Source organism: Thamnophis sirtalis, unplaced genomic scaffold (assembly GCF_051295495.1).
Source record: "Thamnophis sirtalis isolate CommonGarterSnake01/CBP01778 unplaced genomic scaffold, rThaSir2_p1.2 scaffold_12, whole genome shotgun sequence".
NCBI lineage: Eukaryota > Metazoa > Chordata > Lepidosauria > Squamata > Natricidae > Thamnophis > Thamnophis sirtalis.
The window spans coordinates 62,442,408-62,468,961 of NW_028261392.1; the positions used below are offsets into that span (position 1 = coordinate 62,442,408).

The window sequence follows — 26,554 nt, forward strand, 5'->3', positions numbered from 1 at the left end:
AAATTCAAGTTCACGTCTTCCCAGGGAGCGGCGGTGTCTCTTTCTTCTTCTTTTTCTCCGCCCGTCGAGACGTCCAACTATTTGTTTATTTTTAGTAAAGCCGTTTATAAAACCAACATTAGACTTGAGAAATCAGAGCCGGCGGAGGTTTTGCAAAGGCATCGTACAGTACTTGTACTTCCAAGTTAGACCACAACTTTGCGCTTTTCCTTACTTGGAAATGAAAGTTCCCGGGGATTCTGCAGGATTTCCTTCCGCGTAAAAAACAAAAACGCGCAACGGAGGCAGAAGCTCCATTCCTGCAGCTAAAGCGGGGGCGCCGGGACTCAAGTCGGCGCGCAGCCACTTTGGATTCATTTAGAATAAATTAATGCAATAATAAAATCAATAATAAAAATATAATAAACAAAGACATTCATGAACCCAGGTTAGGAAGTTGAAGGCGCAGCCACTTTGGATTCATTTAGAATAAATTAATGCAATAATAAAATCAATAATAAAAATATAATAAACAAAGACATTCATGAACCCAGGTTAGGAAGTTGAAGGCGCAGCCACTTTGGATTCATTTAGAATAAATTAATGCAATAATAAAATAAATAATAAAAATATAATAAACAAAGACATTCATGAACCCAGGTTAGGAAGTTGAAGGCGCAGCCACTTTGGATTCATTTAGAATAAATTAATGCAATAATAAAATTAATAACAAAGACATTAATGAAGCCAGGTTAGGGAGTTGAAGGCTTTGCTGCTCTCTCTCTCTCTCTTCCTTTCTTCCTCCCCCTTTTTTCCCCTGTTTGGCTAAAAAGTTCCCACGCGGGAATCCTTCCCCATTCAGGACATTCCAAGAGGGGGAGGCGGAGGCGGGAGGGGGGAGGACCCTAGTGAAGCCCTCTTCCCCCCCCCACTCCGCCTCCACCCCCCCCTCTGCTGGAGGGTATCCCGGCGTGCAATGCGGCGCCCCCACCCTTTAGCCAAGAGAGTTGCCTGTGTGCGCTCCAACTTTCTATGCGCGCTCGGTGGATGTGAGCGCGGCTGCAGCGAGCCGGGAGGGCCCTCTTTTCCTCGGGCAGGCAAGCCAGGAAGACCAGCCGCTTTCGCTTCTGGGCTCCGGAGTAAGGAAGGGAAGCCGCCGGGGATGGACGTCCGCTGGAAGCTGGGGTTGCTCGGGCTGCTGCTGGTGCTGTTGGTCGGGCCGTGCGGCGGCGCCATGGACGAGTGCGCGGAGGTGCCGAGCGGGCGGGCGCAGCGCTGCATGCCCGAGTTCGTCAACGCCGCTTTCAACGTCACCGTGGTGGCCACCAACACGTGCGGCAGCCCCGCCGAGGAGTACTGCGTGCAGACCGGCGTCACGGGGGTGACCAAGTCCTGCCACCTGTGCGACGCCTCCCAGCCTCACCTGCAGCACGGCGCCGCCTTCCTCACCGACTACAACAACCAGGCCGACACCACCTGGTGGCAGAGCCAGACCATGCTGGCCGGGGTCCAGTACCCCAACACCATTAACCTCACGCTCCATCTGGGTGAGTGGCATCACCAGCCGGGACGGGGTGGGGGGGGTGTCGGGGTCGACTAGAGGCTCTCGAAGAACCCCTCCTCCTCCTGATCCAGCTGCATTGCAGGCTGCCAAGTTCCACAAGGCATCTCTCCTTTCCCCCCCTTTCTTTCTGGCTCCACACTTGGATTTTGTGGCATCTCCTGGGCAGGAATTTGGGAAGGGTTAGTGGGGGGGATGTCGGGGTGGACTAGAGGCTCTCGAAGAACCCCTCCTCCTCCTGATCCAGCTGCATTGCAGGCTGCCAAGTTCCACAAGGCATCTGTCCTTTCCCCCCCTTTTTTTCTGGCTGCACACTTGGATTTTGTAAGCATCTCCTGGGCAGGAATTTGGGAAAGGTTGGGGGGGGGGGTGTCGGGGTGGACTAGAGGCTCTCAAAGAACCCCCTCCTCCTGATCCAGCCGATATCCCTGCTGCATTGCAGGCTGCCAAGTTCCACAAGGCATCTCTCCTTTCCCCCCCTTTTTTTCTGGCTCCACACTTGGATTTTTGTAGCATCTCCTGGGCAGGAATTTGGGAAGGGTTTTGGGGGGGGGGTGTCGGGGTGGACTAGAGGCTCTCGAAGAACCCCCTCCTGATCCAGCCGATATCCCTGCTGCATTGCAGGCTGCCAAGTTCCACAAGGCATCTCTCCTTCCCCCCCCCCCTTTCTTTCTGGCTCCACACTTGGATTTTGTAGCATCTCCTGGGCAGGAATTTGGGAAGGGTTAGAGGGGGGGGGTGTCGGGGTGGACTAGAGGCTCTCGAAGAACCACCCCTCCTCCTGAACCAGCCGATATCCCTGCTGCATTGCAGCTTGCCAAGTTCCACAAGGCATCTGTCCTTTCCTCGCGCCCCCCCCTTTTTTTTTCTGGCTCTCTGGCCACACTTGGATTTTGTAAGCATCTCCTGGGCAGGAATTTGGGAAGGGTTTTAGGCCTCTGAACAGCCGTCATCTTCTATGACAGTGTTTTTCAACCACTGTGCCGTGGCACATTAGTGTGCCGTGACATAGTGTAAGGTGTGCCGTGGGAAAATTACTTTATATATAGTCAATATAGGCACAGAGTTAAATTTTTTTAACATTTTCTAATGGTGGTGTGCCTCATGATTTTTTTCATGAAAAAAGTGTGCCTTTGCACAAAAAAGGTTGAAAAACACTGTTCTATGAAACCCTGGGGATGCCGTTGGAAGTTTTTAATTCAGGATTGTAGTAAGCAGATGTTGGAAGATAGCCTTCCTCTTTGATCTGCCTGGTGGTGGGTTTCGTTTTTTTCCAGTGGAGTAGGAAATGAGATGAGTTTCTGCTCCCAGTCTTTCAACTTGTGTATACTTGGTGAGTTGGGGGGGAGCAGCTTCGGCTGCTTCTTGATATCTAAGCACCAGGAAGTTGTGATGGGATTTTAAGCATGGGAATGGAAAAAAAGACTACGAATAAATGCAGGATCTCTGTACTGCACCTTGCCCAGGATAATATTGTGGGAAAGAGAGTCAACTGGCGCTATTGGCAGATTCTTCTAACCACGTACATTATGTCTTTTCAGTAGCCTGCCAAAATATCTTGAGTTTTTCTCTCTCTCTCTCTCTCCCTACTTTTCCCAGTACAGTTGTTAAAAAAAAGAAAGAATTATGAAAAAATTAGGGCTCTGGGTACATTGTGTGTAGAAGTCGTTCGGCATACTTTTCGGATTGCATCTGTTGAGTGGGTGATCTGCACAGCATCTTGATTTCTTTATGGATTTTTATGGAGATGGAAAGAAAGTCTGAATTATCGGCTTTGGTTGCTGCTTACCAAAACAGGTGCCTGGAAAACAAAGGAACTTCATTTTTTTTTTTCAAATTGGAGAAATCCAAATGTACTCAAAATAGCAGCCACGCCCAAGATTAAGGGAGGCATAGACTTTCACTTGTTTGGTCCAGTGGTGGCAATTAGCAATGTAAATAGCCGTTGTGTTCCCCTGCCAGATCTCGAAAACTACCAGGTATAACCCAGTGGCTATAGTTTACATACTAATTATATAGTTTATAATTAATATACTTTTAAGTTGCAAGATTTCCATGCCTTGGGCAGTAGCGGAGGGAGCCTATGGAAAATCACTTCTGGGTGCCTTTCAGAACGGGAGCAATTATATAATTTGCAGGAGTACCACAAGTAATAGTTACTTATCAAAAGCCATTTGTAGGTATGTTTTTTTTTTAAAGGCATGAAGATGAACATTCTTTAGATTTAGATTTAGATTTTAGATTTAAAGTTTATTTATATGCCGCCCTTTTCCCTGGGGGGACTCAGGGCGGCTCACAACTTAAAAGGGGGGGGGGGGAGAGACAAACTTTTAACATATAAGACAATACATAATTAAAACACAACATTCATACTATTCGGGCGGGTTGTAGTCTTAACCCCAGGCCTGACGGGATAGCCAAGTTCTGAGGGCTGTGTGGAAGGTCTGGAGGGTGGTGAGGGTACGAATTTCCACGGGGAGATCGTTCCACAGGGTCGGAGCTGCCACCGAGAAGGCTCTCCTCCGCGTAGTTGCCAGTCGACATTGACCGGCAGATGGAACTCGGAGGAGGCCTAGTCGGTGAGATCTAATAGGTCGTGTGGAGGTAATTGGCAGGAGGCGGTCTCTCAAGTACCCAGATCCACTACCATGGAGGGCTTTATGGGTGGCAAGTAGCACCTTGAAGCGTACCCGGAGGTCGACAGGTAGCCAGTGCAGCTCGCGGAGGATAGGTGTTATGTGGGTGAAGCGAGGTGCACCCACAATCGCTCGCGCATTGTCTAAAGTTAGACTGTAATTTCCATTCTTGCTGCTTGTTCAGCAAAGTCTTCTCCAGCCTTACCCTAGCTAGGGAAAAGTACTAGTTGAGGTCCAGAAGTGTGAGGGATACCAAGTTTGAGTTTTGAGTTTTAATAAATTTATATGCCACCCAATCTTGAAGGACTCCAGGCGGCTTACATAAAAGCAATAAAAGGAATACTAAAAGTTTAAAAAGTAGAAGACAAGACAAGTTAAAAGAGATACAACATACACTCAGCCTTCATGGGGCTGGACCTCATTCAAGGGTTCCACCACAAAACCGCGTTCGACTAAAGGGCGCTCGACAAAACCGCGTAGCTGACGTCATCACAGGGCGACAACAGCACGGAGACAGAAGCACGCTGTAAACGCTAAACCTAAAATTAACACCTAAACCTAACCCCCCCTAAACCTAACCCTAAACCTAACCCTAACCCTTAACCCTAAACCTAACCCTAACCCTTAACCTAACCCTAAACCTAACCCTAAACCTAACCCTTACCTTAACTTGAATCGGCTTGCTTTCAAAGCGCTATTTAAAGCGCCATTCTTTCTCCACGCTCGCTGTTGTCGCCCTGTTGATGACGTCAGCGACACGATTTAATCGGGCACGCTTTAGTCGAGCGCGGTTTTGTCGTGCCACGCATTCAAGAGGTCAACAGCCCCAGGCCTGCCGGAAAAGCCAGGTCTTAATGGCTTTGCGGAAGGCCGCGAGAGTGGGGAGGGTCCGCATCCCTGGGGGTAGATCGTTCCATAAGGCCGGGGCAGCCACAGAGAAGGCCCTCCCCCGAGGGTCTTTGGAAGGCCTTCCAAAGTTGGGAAAGTTTGCTTGAAACTGTCGAAAATGAGTCTCACTGGCACATGAGATGACATATTGGGCACACCGTGATGCTTCCCTACTATTCATATTGATGTCATGCTCTTTCCCCGCTGAATTCATGGTCAAATGCATGATGGAGAACTTTCCTACATATCCTTATAACCTGCCAAGAAGGATGGGTTTAGACAGAGCGTGGTTCACAATTTAGCCATGTGGTTTGCTGGATCCAGACCAGAGGTTTCGTCTTCTGAGTTTTCGGATTCGTGCTGGAACCCATCCTCAGGGGACTTCTGTCTACCAGGATGTTTAACAAACTATGGTCTGTTAAATCACAGTTTAACAGACCATAACAGAGGTGGCGCAGTGGTTAAATGCAGCACTGCAGGCTACTTCAGCTGACTGCAGTTCTGCAGTTCGGCTGTTCAAATCTCACCGGCTCAGAGGTTGACTCAGCCTTCCATCCTTCCGAGGTGGGTGAAATGAGGACCCGGATTGTTGTTGGGGGCAATATGGCGACTCTGTAAACCGCTTAGAGAGGGCTGAAAGCCCTATGAAGCGGTATATAAGTCTAACCGCTATTGCTATTGCTATTGGTGGAATACGCTGAGCTAAAAACGAAGCTAGACTATGCTAAGTATGATCCGTGAACCCGGTTCCTGATTTGTCCTTAGCCAGTGAATTTCATGGACAGTCAGCCTTGGTAACTCAGCATCCATTGTTAGAACACCGTTCTGTGATTATTACATTGGCGCTCCACTCTGCTAATCCTAATGAACTTAGTTTAATTCTGTGAACTCTCCCAACCTGGCTTCCTCTGGGTATATTGGATTTAATTGATTTTTAATTAAAAGATTCCGAAAGTAAATAACCTGACATCTAGCCAGGCAGGTGTCCCCAGATTTTTGCCTGGGGACTCTTGCTGTGTTATCATTAAAGTCCTCCTGAACTCTAACCCTCTTGTCATTTTATCAATTCCTTTCTGGAACTCATGGTCTTTTCTCTTCTTTTACACTTAGGGACGGGAGGCTTTAATGAGCCTCTCTGGTTTTGCGTCTTTCTCTGGCTAAAAAGACAAACTATAGATTTCTTTTGCTGTCTGTATACATATGTAGCTAGTTGGACTTTACTTGCAAAACTTAAGACGTTGTGGATTCCCCTAACTAAACAAGCTTTTTGCCCTCTCATTTATTATTTCTCACGAACAAGTTTCTTTCGCATCAGTCCTGAGCACTTTTGCCCGATAGCAGATTTGTTTAATTATTCTGTATCTTTTATAAAGAGGCAGTTTTCTCCTTTTCTCATTTCCTGTGCTGGTTGAACACGCATTCTTCATTTTCCTGTACAAGGACTCAATTTCCTTTTCTTAACTCTTTCCGCCACCATTCCTTGCCATTGTGGCAGGAATCTCAACTTTCCCGTCCTTTAACCTAATTCCTTTCTGCTTTCTTCAAAGTACTGGAAAGTTACTTGTACAAGTTACTTGTACAGTTTGACAAATCAGGGCCTTCCTTGGGAAGATAATTTGGTTTAAGGGGAGACTTTTCTGGTTAAAGATTGACTTGAGGCAGAAACATAAAAGGTAGAATAGTTAAAACAATCACCGCACAAATTCTTGTTGCTTCAGGAAAATTGGTGGAGGGGAACTCTTCCACGCCACCTTTGTACATCTGGAGAGACTAAATACTTCAAAGAAGTATTCTGTCTCAAAGGTTAAATTGTAGCTTTGCGGTACTCAAATGGAATTTAAAAATAGGTAACAAAGCATTTCCACAGTTTATCCCATCGTAGGCAAAATACAAAGGAAGTGAGTTGTCTGAAAGAAATCATAAATTGTCGAGGCAGCATCTTAGCAGTTTATTCCGTGCCGGATTAATTCTTCCTTGGGTTTTCTTTTGAACCATGTGTGTGGTGGAGAGAGATTTTGAAGTCTTGGATGTAGGGTTTTAAAACAAAAAAAGAACCCTTTTTAAACGGCAAAGTAATCATTTCGGAAGGATGCTTTTGACACTTCCTTACTGCAAACATTCAAATGTTTGCACACCTGTGATGCAGTAAGTGTTCTTGGAAGGACTTTTATTCAAATATTATGATGAGTAGAAAGAAACAAAAAAAAGAACAATTGTTCATTTAGCAATTGCCCTGAATTTTGCCTGCCTGCATTTCACGATTCGAAGGAGGAAGTTTGGATTTCTGTTATCTGGATGGTAAACAGGGAGGTGGGGAAATGGAACAGTGACTTATTCATTCGACTATATTGAAAATTATTTTCTACTCTGTTGCCATTTCTCAGGGCAGGTTTAACAACGGCCCTGGGTTAATTGTAAAACTTGTTTCAAATGTCAATATTACTAAAACCTTCCTAATATTAATTAGAGGACTCCTTACTTCTGATTTTCAGAATTTGCAGACACCAAAAGAATTGTGCTCCGGAATGCTACTTAACATGTTTTTCTGAGTTTATCAGTCAGTATAAAACGAACACACAAGTTTAAAATGCTCTAATACGCTTTAATGATTCCCCTTGTAACTTCAAGTCAGTGTTGGTGGACTGCAAGTTCCTGCAGTTTTCTTGGCAAGATTTCAAGTCATTTGTCATTGCCTCCTCGGGTTGAAAGAAGGTGATTGGCCAAAGGTCAGCCAGCTAAACTTGTACATAAGGCAGGACTTGAACTCACAGCTCCTTGGTTGCTAGCCTAATGGTTTATAACTGCTATACCAAACTGGCTCTCAGTCAAGGGGGTACAGCAGTGGTGGGATTCAGCCAGTTTGCACCTATTCGGGAGAACCGGTTGTTAACTTTCTAAGTAGTTCAGAGTACCGGTTGTTGGAAAAAAATTTAATTTGATTTTTTCCACTTTACAGGGCTAATCCTGTAAGGAAGGCAGGAAGGAAACATTCTGGTGTTGTTTCTAGCCTAATATTTATTGCCTTGCTTACAGAAACTGCCTCTCCAGTTAATCCTTATTACCATTGTAACAGCTAAGGCGAAGCGCCTATTGATCTGAGTGACATTGACTTGGCCACACCCACCCAGTCACAAGACCACCAAGCCACGCCTACCCAGCTGGTCATTAGGGCAGAGGACCGGTTGTTAAATTATTTGAATCCCACCACTGGGGTACAGGGATTCCTTGCTTACTGACTGCCTTTAACAACTGTTTCAAGTTACTGTATTTTCACGACTATAAGCCGCACTGAAAATCATAAAATTTGATTAAAAACCGGCAGTGCGGCTTATAACCCGGTGCGCTTTATGTATGGAAAAAGATCAAAAATCTCTCCCTCCCGAAATGAACGAGTGGCCAGCCAGGCTAGGAAACGGAATGCAGGCAGCAGGGGGAAATGTTGCAAAAAAAAGTGCGGCTTATAACCCAGTGCGCTTTATATATGAAAAAAGTTTGAAAAATTAACGTTAACTGATACTGCGGCTTATAATCCGGTGCGCCTTATGGTCGTGAAAATACGGTACACAATGTAAGGTTGCAGTTTCCTGCAGTCATGATTTCCACCTGTGGAATTTGCAACCAACTTGTGACAAGCAGAATTAAAAGAGAAGGTATAAGAAAATGGTGTGTGTGTGTGTGTGTGTGTGTGTGTGTCACATGATTGGACGCTTAGCAGCTTTGCCAGTTAGCCACCAAGTTGCCGTTCCTAGTTGTTGGGACTAAGCAAGGACTACCTATAAGGAATCTCGCCACCACCATCCTTGAATATTCACCTAAACGTTTTCTTGGCAACCATACGGTAGTAATTTGCTATGGCTTTCTTGTGGATCCGACAATCTAGTTCGCAACCTGGAGATCTTCTTATATAGGTAGCCCTAGATTTAAAGCTATTTGTTTAGCAACTGTTAAAAGTTATGGCAGTACCAGTGGTGGGTTTCAAAAATTGTCCGAACCTACTCTGTGGGTGTGGCCTCCTTTGTGGGAGTGGCTTGCCACCCCATGTGACCGGATGGGAGTGGCTTGTCGCCCATGTGACCGGATATGAAGATGCCGACGACACTTGTCAGAACCACCTTAAATTACCCCCCACACAGCACTGGCATGCATAAGAATAGGATGTCAACTTGTTTTTTAAAAGGCATCTTTGGTTTGCGTTAAAACAACTTCAACACGTGCAATGTTCTGATTGCACCACAAACACAGTAGTCATCCTTATCTTTCACAGAGGCACTGAGTTTTATAAATAGGAGCATGATAGAGTAGAATAATCACATCCAAGGACCAGTGGTGGGTTTCAAAAAACTTTGGAACCTCTTCTGTAGGTGTGGCCTACTTTCCGGGTCCACTGGTGGAACCTCTTCTAACCGGTTCGGTAGATTTGACGAACCGGTTCTACCGAATAGGTGCGAACTGTTAGGAACCCACCTCTGGGCAGTACTGAAAAAAGTGTCTTGTAAAACCGATTCATTGCAACATCCCCATGGTCACATTATTGCAATTCTAGTGCTTGGTGATTGGATGTATTTAGGATGATTGCAGCATCCATAGATCACGAGATCTTCTTTTGCAATCTTCCCAGCTGGTTTCTGTCAAGCGATTGTCAATGGGGGAAGCTGGGTTTCCTAAACAGCTGCATGATTCGCATAATGGCTGCCGCCAAAAAAGGTTGTAAAAAGTCATGTGATAACTCATTTAACGGCTGCATTGCTTCGTAACACCTTCCGGTCCCAGTCGTGATCATAAATCAAGGACTTACCTGTAATCTCTTCAAGTGCTCTGCAGGTAATTAAAACGCATGCAGAAAAGGGAGTGGAGAACTGGTTTGCAATACATACGGTTCCTTTTTTAAATTTCTATTATATTAACAGCGTAGTTGAGCCCACGAATAGTAGTTTGCAGATAGCTTTTGTTAGTACAGATTCTAATGACTGATGTGTTGGCTGGGAATTGTTAGAATTGTTGTTTCGTCATATCTGGAAGGCATCAGCTTAAGGAGAGGCCATATTCCAAATTCCATTGGTTTCCACCATTTGTGGCAGTAAAGGTTTGGGCTAGCTATCCTTGAGATTTTTACTGATTAAACACAGTTTATGTTCTTACTACTTTAGATGCATTGATGTCCTTATTTATTACTTTAATTTTTCATTTGTATTTTGCATGTTTTTTTTCCTGCCCTTTGCATCACCTTTGATGTTGGAAAAGAAAAAGCAAGTTAATATAAATATTCTGCAATTATGTTTGGAGATCTTGGTATTTTCTATAAGCTGTTGGTGAAACAAGGCAAGCTGTATTTATTGGAGATAGAAGAGTATATAAATGAGGACTGCTTTTAGCAATGAAATAGTACATCAGTACTCAAGCTATTTTTGAATCATATTTGACATATACGGTATTGGCAAACCTTATTCATTTTCTTTAAATGAACAATCAGAGTAAAAATAACACAGCTCTTATCTATATCAAATCAATCTTTTTGTGGTAAAAATGCACAAAGTAAATTTGCCTTAAAATAAGCTTAGCGATGTTTGGAAATAGCTTTCTATCAGTGTAATCATAAAGCCAGATTAGAAAGAAAGACAATTTAAATCACCCAACTACTTCAGGTTTGTTGTTATTAGTTGCAAAGTTGTGTCCCACCCATCGTGACCCCATTGACAAAGTTCCTCCAGGCCTTCCTGTCCTCCACCATATTCTGGAATCCATTTAAGCTCACGCCTTCTGCTTCACGGACTCTAGTAGAGGTGGGTTCCTACCAGTTCGCACCTATTTGGTAGAACCGGTTCGTCAAATCTACCGAACTGGTTAGAAGAGGTTCCACCAGTGGACCCGGAAAGCAGGCCACACCTACAGAAGAGGTTCCAAAATTTTTTGAAACCCACCACTGGTCCTTGGATATGATTATTCTAAGAAAGAAAACACATGGCCAGCAAGCCGCTCCCACCAGGTCATATGGCCAGCAAGCCACTCCCACCAGGTCACATGGCTGGCAAGCCACTCCCACAAAGGAGGCCTCCAAAGAGGTTGTCAAGACATTGCTAGAGGAAGCAGTTAAGGAACTGACAAAGACAGTGATTTATCTGGCTCCTCAGCTAGAAATGCTCCTGCATTTTCGTGACCTGTCAAAACCGCGGAGGACAAAATCGCGCTCGACGAAAGCGCGCATGTGACGTCATCACAGCGCGATGAAAAAAATCAAAAATTGAAATATAAAAATTAAAATTAAAGCAAGCCGATTCACATAAAGGTAAGGGTTAGGTTTAGGGTTAGGGTTAGGTTTAGAGCGTTAGCGTTACGTTTAGCGTTAGGTTAAGGGTTAGCGTTAGGTTTAGCATTACGTTAACGGTTAGGTTTAGGGTTAGATTTAGGGTTAGGTTAAGGATTAGGTTTAGGGCTAGGTTTAGGGTTAGGTTTGGGGGGGTTAGGGTAAGGTTTTCGCTTTATTTTTATATTTTTCGATCACAGCGCGATGTTTTCGTTGCGCTGTGATGACGTCAAATGCGCGCTTTCGTCGAGCGCGATTTTGTACTCCGCGGTTTTGTGGGGGAACCCTGCATTTTGAGAGTCATTTGCTAGAGAACATCCAAGCTGAGCAACCTTCATGTCTTGTGCCCAGTAAGTAGATTCCTGATTTGATTTAGAGTTCTACTGCGGTATTTAAATATAAATTTGGCTGAACTCTCTCTTCTGGTGAAGATAAATCAGATAAATTTACTGCTCTATCAGTAAACAGAGCAGTCATCCAGATATGCAAAGCACTTAAAAGCAATCCACTTTTAAAGTTACTAATTGGTAATCTGCTATTGACATCAGTATTTATGGCACTCAGAAACAGATTTAGTAACTTTGCCTTACAGCTTCTTTGCAAGTTTTTATTCCTATTACTATGGTTCAGAGTACTAATATGGTGGTCACTATATTTTTCAGAGTATAAGACGCTCCTTTTTCCCTTAAAAAGGAGGCTGAAAATCTGGGTGTGTCTTATACACTGAATACAACATTTTTTTTTTGCCTCCCGAAACCCCCACCCCTTCACCAAAATGGCCGTGCATAGCTTGCAGGAGACTGGGGAGGGCAGAAATGAGCAAAAAATGCCCCCCCAGCCCCCAGGAGCAATCTATAAGCTTCCTAATACCCTATTTTTGACAAAAAACAGGCCCATTTTTGTGAACCCCCCCTCCCCTGGAACATTCTACAAGCCTCCTAAGGGCTATTCATGCCTTTTTTTGGGGGGGGGAGAAACGGGCTGTTTTGGGGAGGTTTGCAGAGTGCAAAAACTTATTTTAAAAATGTGCCTCTTCAAAACCTTAGTGCATCTTATACTCCGGTGCGTCTTATACTCCGAAAAATACAGTACATTTCTGGGGTAGAGCTGAGGGCAGCCTTCTTTCTCATAATTTATCTCTCTTTTTAATGCTTACTCTAAACAGGTGAATGTCCTTAAATTTCTTATTGACAATTGAATGCTGATTTATCCTGGTTAATTTAGATCAAATTCAGCACATTTGGCCACATTGGGTGGCCTCCATAATTCTCCAGTGTTCCTTTCTGTTATAGATGTGGCTGTTTCTTACTCCATGGTTGTATCACATGGTCCCAATAATGGATACCAGTGCCTAGTTTGGAGGTACTCCTGGAGTCATCATAGCAATAGCAATAGCAGTTAGACTTACATACCGCTTCACAGGGCTTTCAGCCCTCTCTAAGCGGTTTACAGAGTCAGCATATCGCCCCCACAGTCTGGGTCCTCATTTCACCCACCTCGGAAGGATGGAAGGCTGAGTCAACCTTGAGCCGGTGAGATTCGAACCGCCGAACTGCAGATAGCAGTCAGCTGAAGTGGCCTGCAGTACTGCACCCTAACCACTGCGCCACCTCGTCTCTCTCTCTCATTGTCTTTAGAAGACAAGTTGGCATCTTCTGCTAGGAGCATTTCTTCCCAGCTTCACTTTGCATACACATAACAACTGTGTATATTCTTGGACAGGGTTGATTCAGCAACGTTTGTTCATATGTTGATAGTCACATATTTAAATGATAATAATGTGCTGCATCTAGAACAACCTTCGCACGTCAACCAGATGTTGCAGCTAATGCAGGATGTGTTGGCTGAACGGTTGAGTCGAGTACCTGACTTGGACATGTAGTTGAAGTAACTATCCTGATACAAACCAGGGATACTTACACCCGGATTGAGTTACTAGATACAAGGAAGGCCTTGACCAATTTGCGATCAGGATAACAGTCAAATAATCTTTGCCATTATAGACATGGCTGGTCGTGAGGTCAACCAAGGAGGTCCTTCTCCATGTGTTGAGATCTGAGATAATGCTTCTGGCGTCTATGGCATGACAACTATGTGAACTTCAGATCACTTCTCCCTTCTTGCTTAGTGTTAAGAGAATCAAAACAAACTTAAGGTAGGTTATAAGGTTTGGTGAAAAGATTGGAAGAAGCAGTTCTTGCTTACACAGCCAAATCTTAGCCAAAAAATTCAGTCCGTAAGCAAGGCTCCCATTGTTGGAGCTCCCAATTTGCTAGTCCATTTTAAGTTTTTATTGTGAAGATTAGCCGAGGTGGCGCAGTGGTTAGAGTGTAGTACTGCAGGCCACTTCAGCTGACTGCTATCTGCAGTTCGGCGGTTCAAATCTCACTGGCTCAAGGTTGACTCAGCCTTCCATCCTTCCGAGGTGGGTGAAATGAGAACCCAGACTGTGGGGGCGATATGCTGACTCTGTAAAACCGCTTAGAGAGGGCTGAAAGCCCTATGAAGCGGTATATAAGTCTAACTGCTATTGCTATTGCTATGATGACTCCAGGAGTACCTCCAAACTAGGCACTGGTATCCATTATTGGGACCATGTGATATTACCACGGAGTAAGAAACAGCCACATCTATAACAGAAAGGAACACTGGAGAATTATTGAGGCCACCCAATGTGGCCAAATGTGCTGAATTTGATCTAAATTAACCAGGATAAATCAGCATTCAATTGTCAATAAGAAATTTAAGGACATTCACCGCTTAGAGAGGGCTGAAAGCCCTACGAAGCGGTACATAAGTCTAACTGCTATTGCTATATAGTTATGTTATTTTTAATTCCCAAGTTATTTTATAAAGGTGGGATTTCATTTGTGTTCCATTTGCACAAATCTCTCCTGTTTAAATTTGAAGGGAAAGAAGTAAATCAGGATTCATAATGTTGTGTACATATCCAGCCTCCTTTTAGAAGTTATCCTTCTTGAATTGCAGAACTAGCAAGAGTTGTTTTTTTAAAAAAATTATACTTCAGTTTCCATCTTAAATGTAACATAGTGGAACAAGAGTGAAAATAATTTTAAATTGGATTGCAGCCTATTAACTATTAACTGCTTTACTGTACACAGTATGTGTCTCTTTTTGAACTGCATGGGAACGTATTTTTGTTTCCTGCATTAAAAATAAACCACAGGCTTGCAGCCAAAGATTTGGCTTGCTTTTTTTCCAATCTGTGAACTTTAGTTTTCATCATTTCTTTAGGTTCTGCCCATCCACCCACATATTCTCTCCCTCTCTGTCTGTTTCCTCTCTTTAGCCTCTTCTGATGATCTTCCAATCATTAGATCTTCCATTGGAGAATTCTTCCTCCGCCACCGTTCAATTGCTAACATTAGTTTTTCAGCTACACATTTGTTTCAATTGGGCTACAGCCAGTGGTGGGTTTCAAAAATTGTTCGAACCTACTCTGTGGGTGTGGCCTCCTTTGTGGGAGTGGCTTGCCGCCCATGTGACCGGATGGGAGTGGCTTGCCGCCCAGGTGACCGGATATGAAGATGCCGACGACACTTGTCAGAACCACCTTAAATGACCTCACACACAGCACTGGCATGCATAAGAATAGGATGTAAACTTGTTTTTTAAAAGGCATCTTTGGTTTGCGTTAAAACAACTTCAACACACGCAATGTTCTGATTGCCCCACAAACGCAGTAGTCATCCTTACCTTTCACAGAGGCACTGAGTTTTATAAATATGAGCATGATAGTGTAGAATAATCATATCCAAGGACCAGTGGTGGGTTTCAAAATATTTTGGAAGCTCTTCTGTAGGTGTGGCCTGCTTTCTGTGTCCACTGGTGGAACCTCTTCTAACCGGTTCGGTAGATTTGACGAACCGGTTCTACCGAATAGGTGCGAACTGGTAGGAACCCACCTCTGGCTACAGCATAGTTGGGGGAAGAAAGAAGAAGAGGCAGACTTGGATGAATAATTTAAGAGAGAATATCGGTGGAATTCCCAAGTGAAGAACAAATGAACCACCCTTGGTACTCCAACCTATATACATTTATCCATGGCGATTATTTTGAAAGTTGCACCTAACTTTGCTATTAAAAAAAGGATCAAAATTTAATGAATTTATATGCCACCCAATCCCGAAGGACTCCGGGCGGCTTACATAAAAACAATTTAAAAGAGTACTAAAAAAGTTTAAAATAGAGAGACAAAGCAAGTTAAAAGACACAACATGCACTCAACCTTAGTGGGGCTGGACCTCATTCAAGAGATCAGCAGCCCCAGGCCTGCCGGAATAGCCAGGTCTTAGTAGACTTTCGGAAGGCTGAGAGAGTGGGGAGGGTCCGGATCTCTGGGGGTAGATCGTCCCATAGGGCCGGGGCAGCTACAGAGAAGGCCCTCCCCTGAGGAGCCACCAGACGACATTATCTAGTCGACGGCACCCGGAGAAGGCCCATCCTGTGTGATCAGTCCTCTTTAACTGTTCTGTATCGTAGTGATAGAACATCCCCAGTGGTGGGTTTCAAAATTTGTTGGAAGCTCTTCTGTAGGTGTGTCCTGCTTTCCGGGTCCACTGGTGGAACCTCTTCTAACCGGTTCGGTAGATTTGATGAACCGGTTCTACCGAACCGGTGAGAACTGGTAGGAACCCACCTCTGAACATCCCAGTAAAGCATCAGATTGTATACTGGATAAATTGAAGTGAGATTCCTAGTCTCTAATCAAAGAGAAGGTTGAAGAGAGAGGGCTTGTTCCTGAATATTGTCTTTAGAGTGTCATCTTAGCTGAAATATCAGTTCTGTGCTTATTTAATCTTTCTTAGAATATGTACATAATTTGGAAGAAATCGGAGAACTCTCCCGTAACTGTACTTTTTGTCGGGAAATCTTTTGGAGACTTTGTGAAGATCTGGGAATAGCTCTAGTGATTTCACTGAGGTATTTTTGGAGCCCTGAGGGGACACTATTTTAGTTAGGCTCACAAAGGCTTGATTTACACATGGCGAGTTTCAACTTGAGTGCTTAAGGGATCTTTTTTTTAAAAAAAGGGACAGCAGTTGTTCAGCTCAGTTATATAAAGTCGCTGTACAGCTCTTGCTCTCTGCCCTGAACCTCAATTTCATTTTCTCCTCCAAACCTCTATCCCTTCATCCTCACACCACTGGTGCCTCTGAGACACCAAGGGACACTTGATAATACTAAGCACGGCTGAGAATTTATTTTCAGGAATAGAATGAGTGGGAAATTATTTAAGGAGGAGGAGGTGACTGTGTGGCATTTTGCAATACAAAATAGCTGCTATTTGTGGTCTCGGGACAGACTTGTGACAGAGGGATTTATCGCTAGTGCAGGCACTTCTAGCTGTCCCCTGGCATTTTTTAATCTTACCTTTTATCTACTCTTAATACATTTGCACTTACGTTAAAGGGTTTGTGAAGATGTCCTTTAAATAGAATGAATGTCCATGCCTCGGCCATTATTTTGTGTCGTTGCTACCATTGGTATCTGAGAGACCGTCTCCTGCTACACACCTCCCAACGTCCGATAAGAACCCACAGGCTAGGCCTCCTCCGGGTGCCGTCGACCGGACAATGCCGGCTGGCGACCACTCGGGGGAGAGCCTTTTCTGTAGCTGCTCCGGCTCTGTGGGACGAGCTACCAGCAGAGATCCGGACTCTTCCCACCCCCGTGGCCTTCCAAAAAGCTACCAAAACCTGGCTGTTCCGACAGGCCTGGGGTTGCTGATTTTTAAATCAGGTCCAACCCCCGGTTAAACCTAATGTATGTTGTGTTTTTTAAATTGTTTGTATTCTTTCCCCTATGTGTTATTTTATTTTTATTTCGTATTTGTACGCCGCCCGGAGTCCTCCGGGATTGGGTGGCATATAAACTCATTAAATTGCGAAAATTGCGAATTGGTAGTTTGCAAATCTACCGAAAAGCATGTAGTGACCGACTGGAAGCCATGATATATCAATTCAAACATCAGACCACATTGTAGTTAAATTTAATCATTTGACGGGATATTTAGAGAAGCCACAGTGATGATTCCTTCTTTATAGTTAAGAGATTTATGCTGGTTTATGGCTGTAATAGTTTTGATTTGATAGTTAAAAGATTGTATTTTCTTTGTCCAACATCTCTTTCCGTTGATTATATTCATTTCATTTCATTTATTGAATTTCTATGCCGCCCAATCCCGAAGGACTCCGGGCGGTTTACAGAAATGAAAAAAAAGTTAAAAAGAAATTTAAAAACAATGGGACACAACAAAGTTAAAAAAAGAACACAACAAACACCCAATCCGTGTGTGTGTGTGTGGCTGGACAGCAATCAAGGGGTCAACAGCCCCAGGCCTGCCGGAAAAGCCAGGTTTTAATGGCTTTGCAAAAGGCCATGAGAGTGGGCAGGGCCCGGATCTCTGGGGGCAGCTCATTCCATAGGGCCGGAGCACCAACAGAGAAGGCCCTACTCCTAGGCACCACCAGTCGGCATTGTCCCGCTGAAGGCACCCGGAGAAGGCCCATCCTGTGCGATCTTATTGGTCTAAGGGAGGTATGTGGCAGAAGACGGTCTCGAAGGTACCCGGGTCCTAGGCCATGTAGGGCTTTAAAGGTGATAACCAGCACCTTGAATCGTGATCGGAGACCAATGGGCAGCCAGTGCAGCTCGCGGAGAATAGGTGTGGCACACCCAGTATCGCTCGCGCGGCTGCATTCTGGACTAATTGCAGTCTACGAACACTTTTCAGGGGCAGCCCCAAGTAGAGCGCATTACAGTAATCCAGTCTTGATTATACTATAGTTAAAGTATAGTTAAAATGTTATGTGAGGACAGTATTTACTAGGCCAGTGATGGCGAACCTATGACACGCGTGTCAGTGCTGACACGCGTAGCCATTTGGGGTGACACGCACAGGATTTCATGCGATTCATCCTCGGCTCCTGCACGGCCGCCGAGGATGAAAGAATCTGTGCTGGAGGAAGGAGGGGTGGGACGTGTGATCTCCCCCGCCCACACTCACTTACTGTATCGCCGCCGCCCCTTTCTGAGCGCAGGGGCTGCTGGTAAGGCGTGCGTGTCGTGCGCACACACGTCATCAGCGCGGCGAGGGAGGACCCGCAGGAGAGGAGCGCGGGAACAGTGCGCGCCTCTCTCCAGTCAGGCCGGCACAGAGAGTCTTATGTTTTTGTCGAAGTGACACACAACGCGAGTTATGCTCGATTTTTTGCCGATTTTTGACACACCACGCCAAAAAGGTTGCCCATCACTGTTAGGCTCTTCAAAACACTTTCTTATGGTTGCTTATAAATCCAGAAACGTTTCTAGGGCATAAATATATTTTTTTCTAGCCTGCTTATTTACACACGCCCATACTAGTCATTTCTATGTATTGGTACCCTAAATAGGATCGGAATGAGGTCTTATAATTCTTTTCTCGTTTATAAAACATTCACTCACTGTTTGTAAGAGTTGTTATTTGTTACAGATGAGTTGCTGTTGGTAGCATGAGAAGTAAGAAATTGAAAAATGCTTGTTTATGTAATTGGAACATAACACACTTAATACAAAGATGCTGAGTTGGATAGATGGGCTGTTTGTGTGGAATGGAGGAAGATGAAAAATGTACTTCCTTGGTATTATTCTGAAATAGTGATGAAATGTTGCTTCGAAGCCTGTAGTGTAAGCAGCAAAAAAGCTTGGCTTGTGTTACTATGGCGTTTGTTATACCACAGTCCTAAAAACTGAATTTTGCAATGCAGCCCAATTTCTCTTTTCGGTTTATCTTTACTGTGCATACAATACTATAAATAGAAGATGGAAATGTTTTAGCGAGGCCAGGATACATCACAGTATGTATTATTTCAGCAATCCTGAAATCACCATGGAAGTATTTAAAACGATTATCTCTAGGTCCCAGAAATAGGCAGTAATTTTTTTTTTGTGACGAATGAAGGCAAATATAGGTGCCCCATGATAATGTTGCAAGATCCAATCTGGGTTGGACCAGACGTTTAGTCTTCAAAAACTTTGCTGGAGCCCATCCTTAGGGAACCTCTCTCGGTTCACCGACAAATGCGTGCCCGACAAATGTGTGCCGACAAAACCGCCGTGACAAAACGGCAAAATCAAAAGCACGCCCACTAAAGCGCGTAGACAAATGCGTGCCGACAAAAGCGTGCCATCAAAAACAACGGTAACAACCCTAATCCTAACCTAAAAACCCTAATCGCGCTTTTGTGGGTGCGGTTTTGTCGGCGCGCTTTAGTGGGCGCGCTTTCGACTTTGCCGTTTTGTCGGCGCGCATTTGTCGGGTCACGCTTCTCTCTACCAAAATATGTGTTTTGGGCTATTCTGTGCTTCGTATTTATATGGTGCCTTCCTTTTGGTTCATTGCTGTGTTGGTGGCCAGCGATTGGCTGTCGTTCCCTTGTGCTGCCAGGTCCTCAGATCCTAAGTCAGTGGTGGGTTGCAGGCGGTATACCCCAGTACGGGCGTACCGGAGTCTGCCGGGAGCACCGTTCCGGTACGGTGCTCCAGAGGGCCCTCCTGAGATCCTTACCTGTCCTTTAAGCCTTTGGCACTTCCGCACATGCACATGGCGCATACAGTGCCTGTGCGACGCTCCGCTGAGCAGCTGGCTTGCAGAGGCGTCGCAGGCAAGTACAATGCACGCATGCACTGCGTGTGCACATATCCATGTGGGTGACGACACGGGCGGATCCGGAACCCACCACTGTCCTAAGTACTTGATAACCTGGTGGTAAATCAGCACACCTACTGATTGACAAGGGGCCCGTTTCTCAGGCTTCAATCATTTCCTTGGTTATCTTTGTACCTACATGATCAACAATCTTAATAGGTCCAAAATTGAATTTTGTTCATTGCAATGTGAGGCTACCAGTAAGTTTGGGTTTCCTTGTCTGACTGCTCCCGTGTGTTCTTGCAATTTGGTGGCTAGCTTCCACTCCCGTGTCTGTCGTACAGAGTTGCAGGGGGAAAATCCCTCCGGGGGATCTTGCAGGTTACCTCCAAGAGATCTTGGCAGTGCGTGATTTGTCCTTGCCCGGCGACCTCTGGGTGGTGTGCGGTGCCGACTTGCAGATGTATCTTTTGCCTGGAAAACATGGATTTAATGCCATCCTCCTTTTCCACTTTCAAGGACTTCAGGAAAGTTCGATGCTGATTCTAGAGCCAAGGTGGCGCAGTGGTTAGGGTGCAGTACTGCAGGCCACTTCAGCTGACTGTTATCTGCAGTTCAGCGGTTCAAATCTCACCGGCTCAAGGTTGACTCAGCCTTCCATCCTTCCGAGGTGGGTGAAATGAGGACCCAGACTGTGGGGGCGATATGCTGACTCTGTAAACCGCTTAGAGAGGGCTGAAAGCCCTATGAAGCGGTATATAAGTCTAATTGCTATTGCTATTCTCTAAAGGGGCAAGATGGATTTTTTTTTTACTTTTTTATTTGGGGGGGAGGTGGAATACATTCAGAAGAGATACAGGAAGCTTAAATGTTCCTTCACCCAGGAAGTCTTCAACTTATAACCAAAATCGGGGCTGGAATTTTAGGCACAAATTTTAGCTGTTTCAATGTAATCAGGGTTAACCGGAGAGGCAGTTTCTGTAAGCAGGGCAATAAAGATGAGGCTAGAAACAACACCAGAATGTTTCCTTCCTGCCTTCCTTACAGGATTAGCCCTGTAAAGTGGGCAAAAACAAAAGGAGTTTTTATCCAACAACCAGTTCTCCGAACTGCTTAGAAAGTTAACAGCCGGTTCTCCCAAATAGGTGCGAACTGGCTGAATCCCACCACTGGTTGTAAGTCCATTCAGCACCATCCTACCTTTGAATGGTCACAGAATAAATGGTGATAAGTCCAGGATTTCCTGTATTTTAGCAATTTATTTTTAGGTGTTTTTTTTTTTAAAAAAAACAGAACAACTGTGTGTCTGAAAATGAAAGATTTTATCACAGGATATGACTCCATGGTGCTACTTTCTCGGCAGTGCAGTGTTTCTTACCCTTGGCAACTTAGGTCGTGTGAACTTTATAGCAATAGCAGTTAGACTTATATACCGCTTCATAGGGCTTTCAGCCCTCTCTAAGCGGTTTACAGAGTCAGCATATCGCCCCCCAACAGTCCAGGTCCTCATTTTACCCACCTCGGAAGGATGGAAGGCTGAGTCAACCTTGAGCCGGTGAGATTAGAACCGCTGAACTGCAGATAGCAGTCAGCTGAAGTGGCCTGCAGTACTGCACCCTAACCACTGCGCCACCTCGGCTCTTGCAGGCATAGCACTCCCAACCTCTCCTTTACCAACTCCTCAATAACTTTATGAAGCAGGTTGTGCCGAGGGAGCGCAACTAGTCAAAATCACTTAGTCAACTTTTATCGTTGAGGGTGAACTTTGAACCGGGTCTCCCTATTCCTAATCCATCACTTTAACTTCTGTGCTACTCTGTTTTTCCTGAAAATAAGACCTCCGCGGATAATAAGCCCAATTGGGATTTTGAGCGCATGCGCTAAAATAAGCCCTTCCCTGAAAATCAGCCCTCCTCAAAAAATATTCCAACACAGCAGCAACCACTGTGCCACCTCGACTTTTGACTCCCAGACTTCCCCTGCCAGCGTGGGAATTCTGGGAGTTGAAGTCCACACATCTTTTAAAAAGTTGCCAAAGTTGAGGAACGCTTCCCTGAAGGGCAATTAAGGGCACCAGGTTAGAGACCGGGAGATTTGCGAATTGTCATCCTGCCTTTGACACAAAGCCATTTAGGTGGCTCTGGGCCAGTCATTCTCTTTCAGATGTGGGAGGAAGGCAAGTAGTGAACCACATCCGAAAATCTTTGCCAACTGCAGGGACTCGTCCAGGCACAATTGTCAGGAGACTCTCGACAGCAGCAAAAAAAAAAAAAGCACTTTAACTTAAAAATAAATCCCAAATACAGTATTCTTCCTTGGAATCATTTTGAAGGCAGGCCCGCACAGGCACAATTTTTCCTCCTCCTGTTTCAATAATGATGGTCCTCAGATGTACTGATTTATTCTGCAGGGTTCCCTTCCACTGGTGTTTGTTGTGCTAATAAAACACAGTAAGAAGAACAAAGGGATTTAAGCCCTTGTACAGAATCCTAGCAGTAAATAAAATCACTCCTTATCAAGTCAATCAGGAATAATGGGGCATGGCATCCCGCATGTTTGCATCTGTGGGGAGGAAGTATAAATTGCATCCGCTTCTCACTGACCAATTACTTGTCTTCAGATGACTGTCACTTAGATAAATTTGCAATATATGTGCATGATGACTTTTCTTTTTGCTGAAGTTGTAATCTGATTATGATTTATTTGAGCAGATTTGCAAGCAATTAGGAAGTAAGAAGGTGTTGTTATTTCTGAATGGGTTTTCTGAGATGCACGCAGTCAACACAACATTTAGGTGAAAGGGAAGGGGTTAGTCATTCAGATGGATATTTGAAAGTGTATTGCATGCATTTTAATCCTAATTAGTCAATAGCTAATTAATTGTTTTAACGAGTTAATTAAACACTTGTATGTGTATATAACCGTATTGAGTTTTTGAATCAAATAAAAGGGATAATGCAAGAAACGCAAATAATAAAGTTGATCAGTTTTGTTTCAAAAGTTATATATCTAAAAAAAAAGATGCAAACTGATACAAAACAAAATGTGTACATAAATTGCAAGCTTTTAAAACTAGTTAACTAAACATAGCTTAGTTCTTGCCTAGCCTGCATATATATGTTTCTGTTTGTTATCGGAAAGGATATAAAAATCCTGGCAACAGGAAGGACAACAGGAAATCTTGTGTACTGTTTGACTTCAAAGATTCATATGGCATTGCCAACAATACTCTTGACATTTTTCTCTAGTCACAAAACTAGAAATCTTTCTGTGCTCATTATTTTATTTGGGGTTTGCTTTCAGAAATTGTGGAATAGGTGAAATAGTCCAGCCTATTGATGGTCTCCTTTGAAAGTTGGGTGAAAATCCATTAAGGACATTGCCAAATTTGAAACCCAAAAGAAAAATATTAAATAATATTTAATGTTTTTTCTTGAAGGAAAACATACTATATATATATAATTTTTACAACCCCTGGTAAGCCCCAATTATGGGAGGAAGCTAACTGCTTCCATCATCTGTCAATTGGCTCGTCACAAGAGTCCATCACGAGAGAAACCCAATATTTTTACTGTTGCCTTTGTTATATTTGTGGTTTTTTTTTAAAATTTGTGCTGATAAATAAATAAAGGGAGACTAGTATAGATCTATTTCAAGCTAAAGCTAGCTTGAAATAGATCTATACTAGTCTCCTCTTATTTATCAGCACAAATTTAAAAAAAAACATATATATGGTTTTGTGTGTATATATATATATATATATATATATATATATATATATATATACACATACACACATACATACATACATATAAAAAAATGACACTCAAGTGGAATTGTATGTGACGAGTTGAGCTTACAGTAGTTGTTATACAGCAAACAGATTTCTGGCTTAAACTTGTTCTCAAAAATGCGTTTTGCTCCATAAGTCCAGAAATTTATTTGCATCATTTGAAAGTCATCTTCAGCAGTAATCATAGATATCCCATGAATAGCCAAGGAATACACAATGGAAAATCTGCATTGGCCATGGTTTGTTGGTTCCCATCCCTGCACAGCTGCTATCCTAACAACCTTTTGCAGTGTCTGGTATCTTGAACTTTGAAATGGAAAAAGCAGAACCACGGTGCGCCATCAGATATCAGAGTCATTACATACCAAGGTGGGGAAGGATAATCCTCTCTTCATTTCCTTTGTTTGGACAACCCTCCCCCCCATCACTAGTTTATGTAACAGCAAAAGGAGAGAGTAGGGGTACGCTTGAAATTTGCCATGTTTTGCTGGAAGACTAATAGCCGCTTCACCCTATTCACACATGGTTCAGGTAAGCCAAGAACAAAGAATGCTTTGTTCAAGGGTGTGTAAATGTTCCAAGTATGCAGTTGGTTCTACTTTGTGGATCTTGGTGTTCTAATTAAAAGAACGCAGTTGTATAAATCTGGCCTAACCATCTAATTGTACAATATATATCAGATCAGAATACACTCGATTCCAGCCCTTTTTATTCACATTGATCACCACTCAGCCGTACGCAGCTCCTAAAATCACATATATGTTTAGTCTAATCTGGGAGCAAAGACTCCCTGATTCATATTGATGTTGTTAATTCCACAACAGTCAAGTGTCCACTTATTTCAGTAGAGCATTATTTTGGTATGCTATTAAAAAGACAGACCCTTCAACAGGAAAAGCAGAAATAAGACTTTTATGTCAGATCAAATCCCTCTAGAGGTTTTCAGGGTTTTCTGGAACCCAAGTATCCAAGTATCATGTAGAATTAAATCAGAGTCCAAGGCAAAATGATCCTTAAAAGTTCCAATTTAATAAAGCAGACATCTTAGCACATCTGTATTAATCCCAATTCTGGAAATATTAATTTTTGAGAGATTAGATAGTTGGCATCTTTTGCAGGCAGGGCAAGTTCTCTGTTGTACAGAGGTGGGTTCCTACCAGTTCACACCTATTCAGTAGAACCGGTTCGTCAAATCTACCGAACCGGTTAGAAGAGGTTCCACCAGTGGACCCGGAAAGCAGGCCACACCTACAGAAGAGCTTCCAAAAATTTTTGAAACCCACCACTGGTGGGTGTGTAATGTCCCGCAGTTATCTACGCATTAATAATGATCTAGTAATATTTCCTTATACATTTTAGGGACCTTTCCTTACATAACTGGTGTTTTTTTTTTCATACTTTTGGATTTCTAATTTCTGTTTCCGTTAGTTGGTAATTGCTAAAACCAATCCCACGTGAAAAAGTATTCAAAGCCTTCTTGATTTTAATTGTCAATTTATTTATTCCTGCACATTGTAATATTTATTCATTTACATATCTCTGTTTTTCCACTGTTGTGCAAACACAATTCCAGCAGCTGCTAACATGTGTAAAATTAAATATATATTATACTACCTTTCAAATAGCCAACAAAATATTTCTGGTTTTAATTCCATATCTTGCTTTATGATTGCTTTTAACCACTAACTTCTGAATAGCTACTTGGACCGACCTAAGTACTAATTCATAATTTCATATCCGGTCACATGGGCGGCAAGCCACTCCCATCCGGTCACATGGGCAGCAAGTCACTCCCACCCGGTCACATGGGTGGCAAGCCACTCCCACAAAGGAGGCCACACCCACAGAGTAGGTTCCAACAATTTTTGAAACCCACCACTGCTGTTGTCCCAAAATATGCTTCAGTATTCGCTATTCAGCATTAGGGAGGACTCTAAAAAAAAAGTTGGGTGGAATTTAGATGGGAATCCTTTGGTTAATTTCTGGGGGAAATTTGCAGAATGACACAAAGGGTTCTAATTCCTCATTTAACTAATGCCGGCAGCATTTCCTCCCTGCTTGAAATGAAGAGAATTTAAGTAAATCTCAGCAAAGGGATTAGAAATATTCTGTACTTTGATCCTAACTCCTGATTTAGGGTTTGTGGCAGGGGTGGGTTTCTCGCCCCGTTCCAACGGGTTCGGTTGGAACGGGGCCGGCAGCGTCCTCGTGCACGCGCGGGGTCCACGCATGTGTACTAGCGTCTGCGCGATGCTCCAGCTGCTCCTGGATGATTGCGCAGGCGCTGTATGTGTCCTGCGCATGCGTGGAAGCGCAGAACTCGTCAAAACCGGGTAAGGACCACGGACGGGCGCGCCCTTCGCCGTTCCCGGAAGTTACTTACTTCCGGGTTCGGCGACCAACCGGTTCGCAGGGACCGCCGCGAACCGGTTGAAACCCACCCCTGGTTTGTGGGGTCTATTATTTTTATTCGTCTTAAGCAAATCTATGTAAAGCTGGTTGCCTTTTTAACATTGCCATTTTTTATCAGGAGGAATGTAAAGGAAGGAAGGAAGGAAATCAATGCTGTGTTTTTTGAGAGATTATAGCGGATGACCATACTATATAGGGCTGGGAATTTTAGAAGAGTTTCTTTTCTCCCACTCCCTCTTAATGTTCCCTCCAGGCAGGAGTTAACTGATTAAATTGCATTACACGACTCACTGCTCCTCTGCTTTTTAAGCAGCCTAGTTATACATACATCTGC

General features: G+C 43.8%; 1 protein-coding gene across 1 annotated transcript in view; it reads left to right on the plus strand.

The window, feature by feature from the left end:
- The first annotated feature begins 999 nt into the window (after positions 1–999).
- Positions 1,000–26,554, plus strand: part of LAMC1 (laminin subunit gamma 1) — a 164,796-nt gene continuing 139,241 nt past the window's right edge. The window contains exon 1 of the mRNA XM_087726963.1: positions 1,000–1,526. Within this exon, the coding sequence (XP_087583089.1) occupies positions 1,142–1,526 (385 nt within the window). The 5' untranslated portion in view covers positions 1,000–1,141. The remainder of the gene's footprint in view (positions 1,527–26,554) is intronic.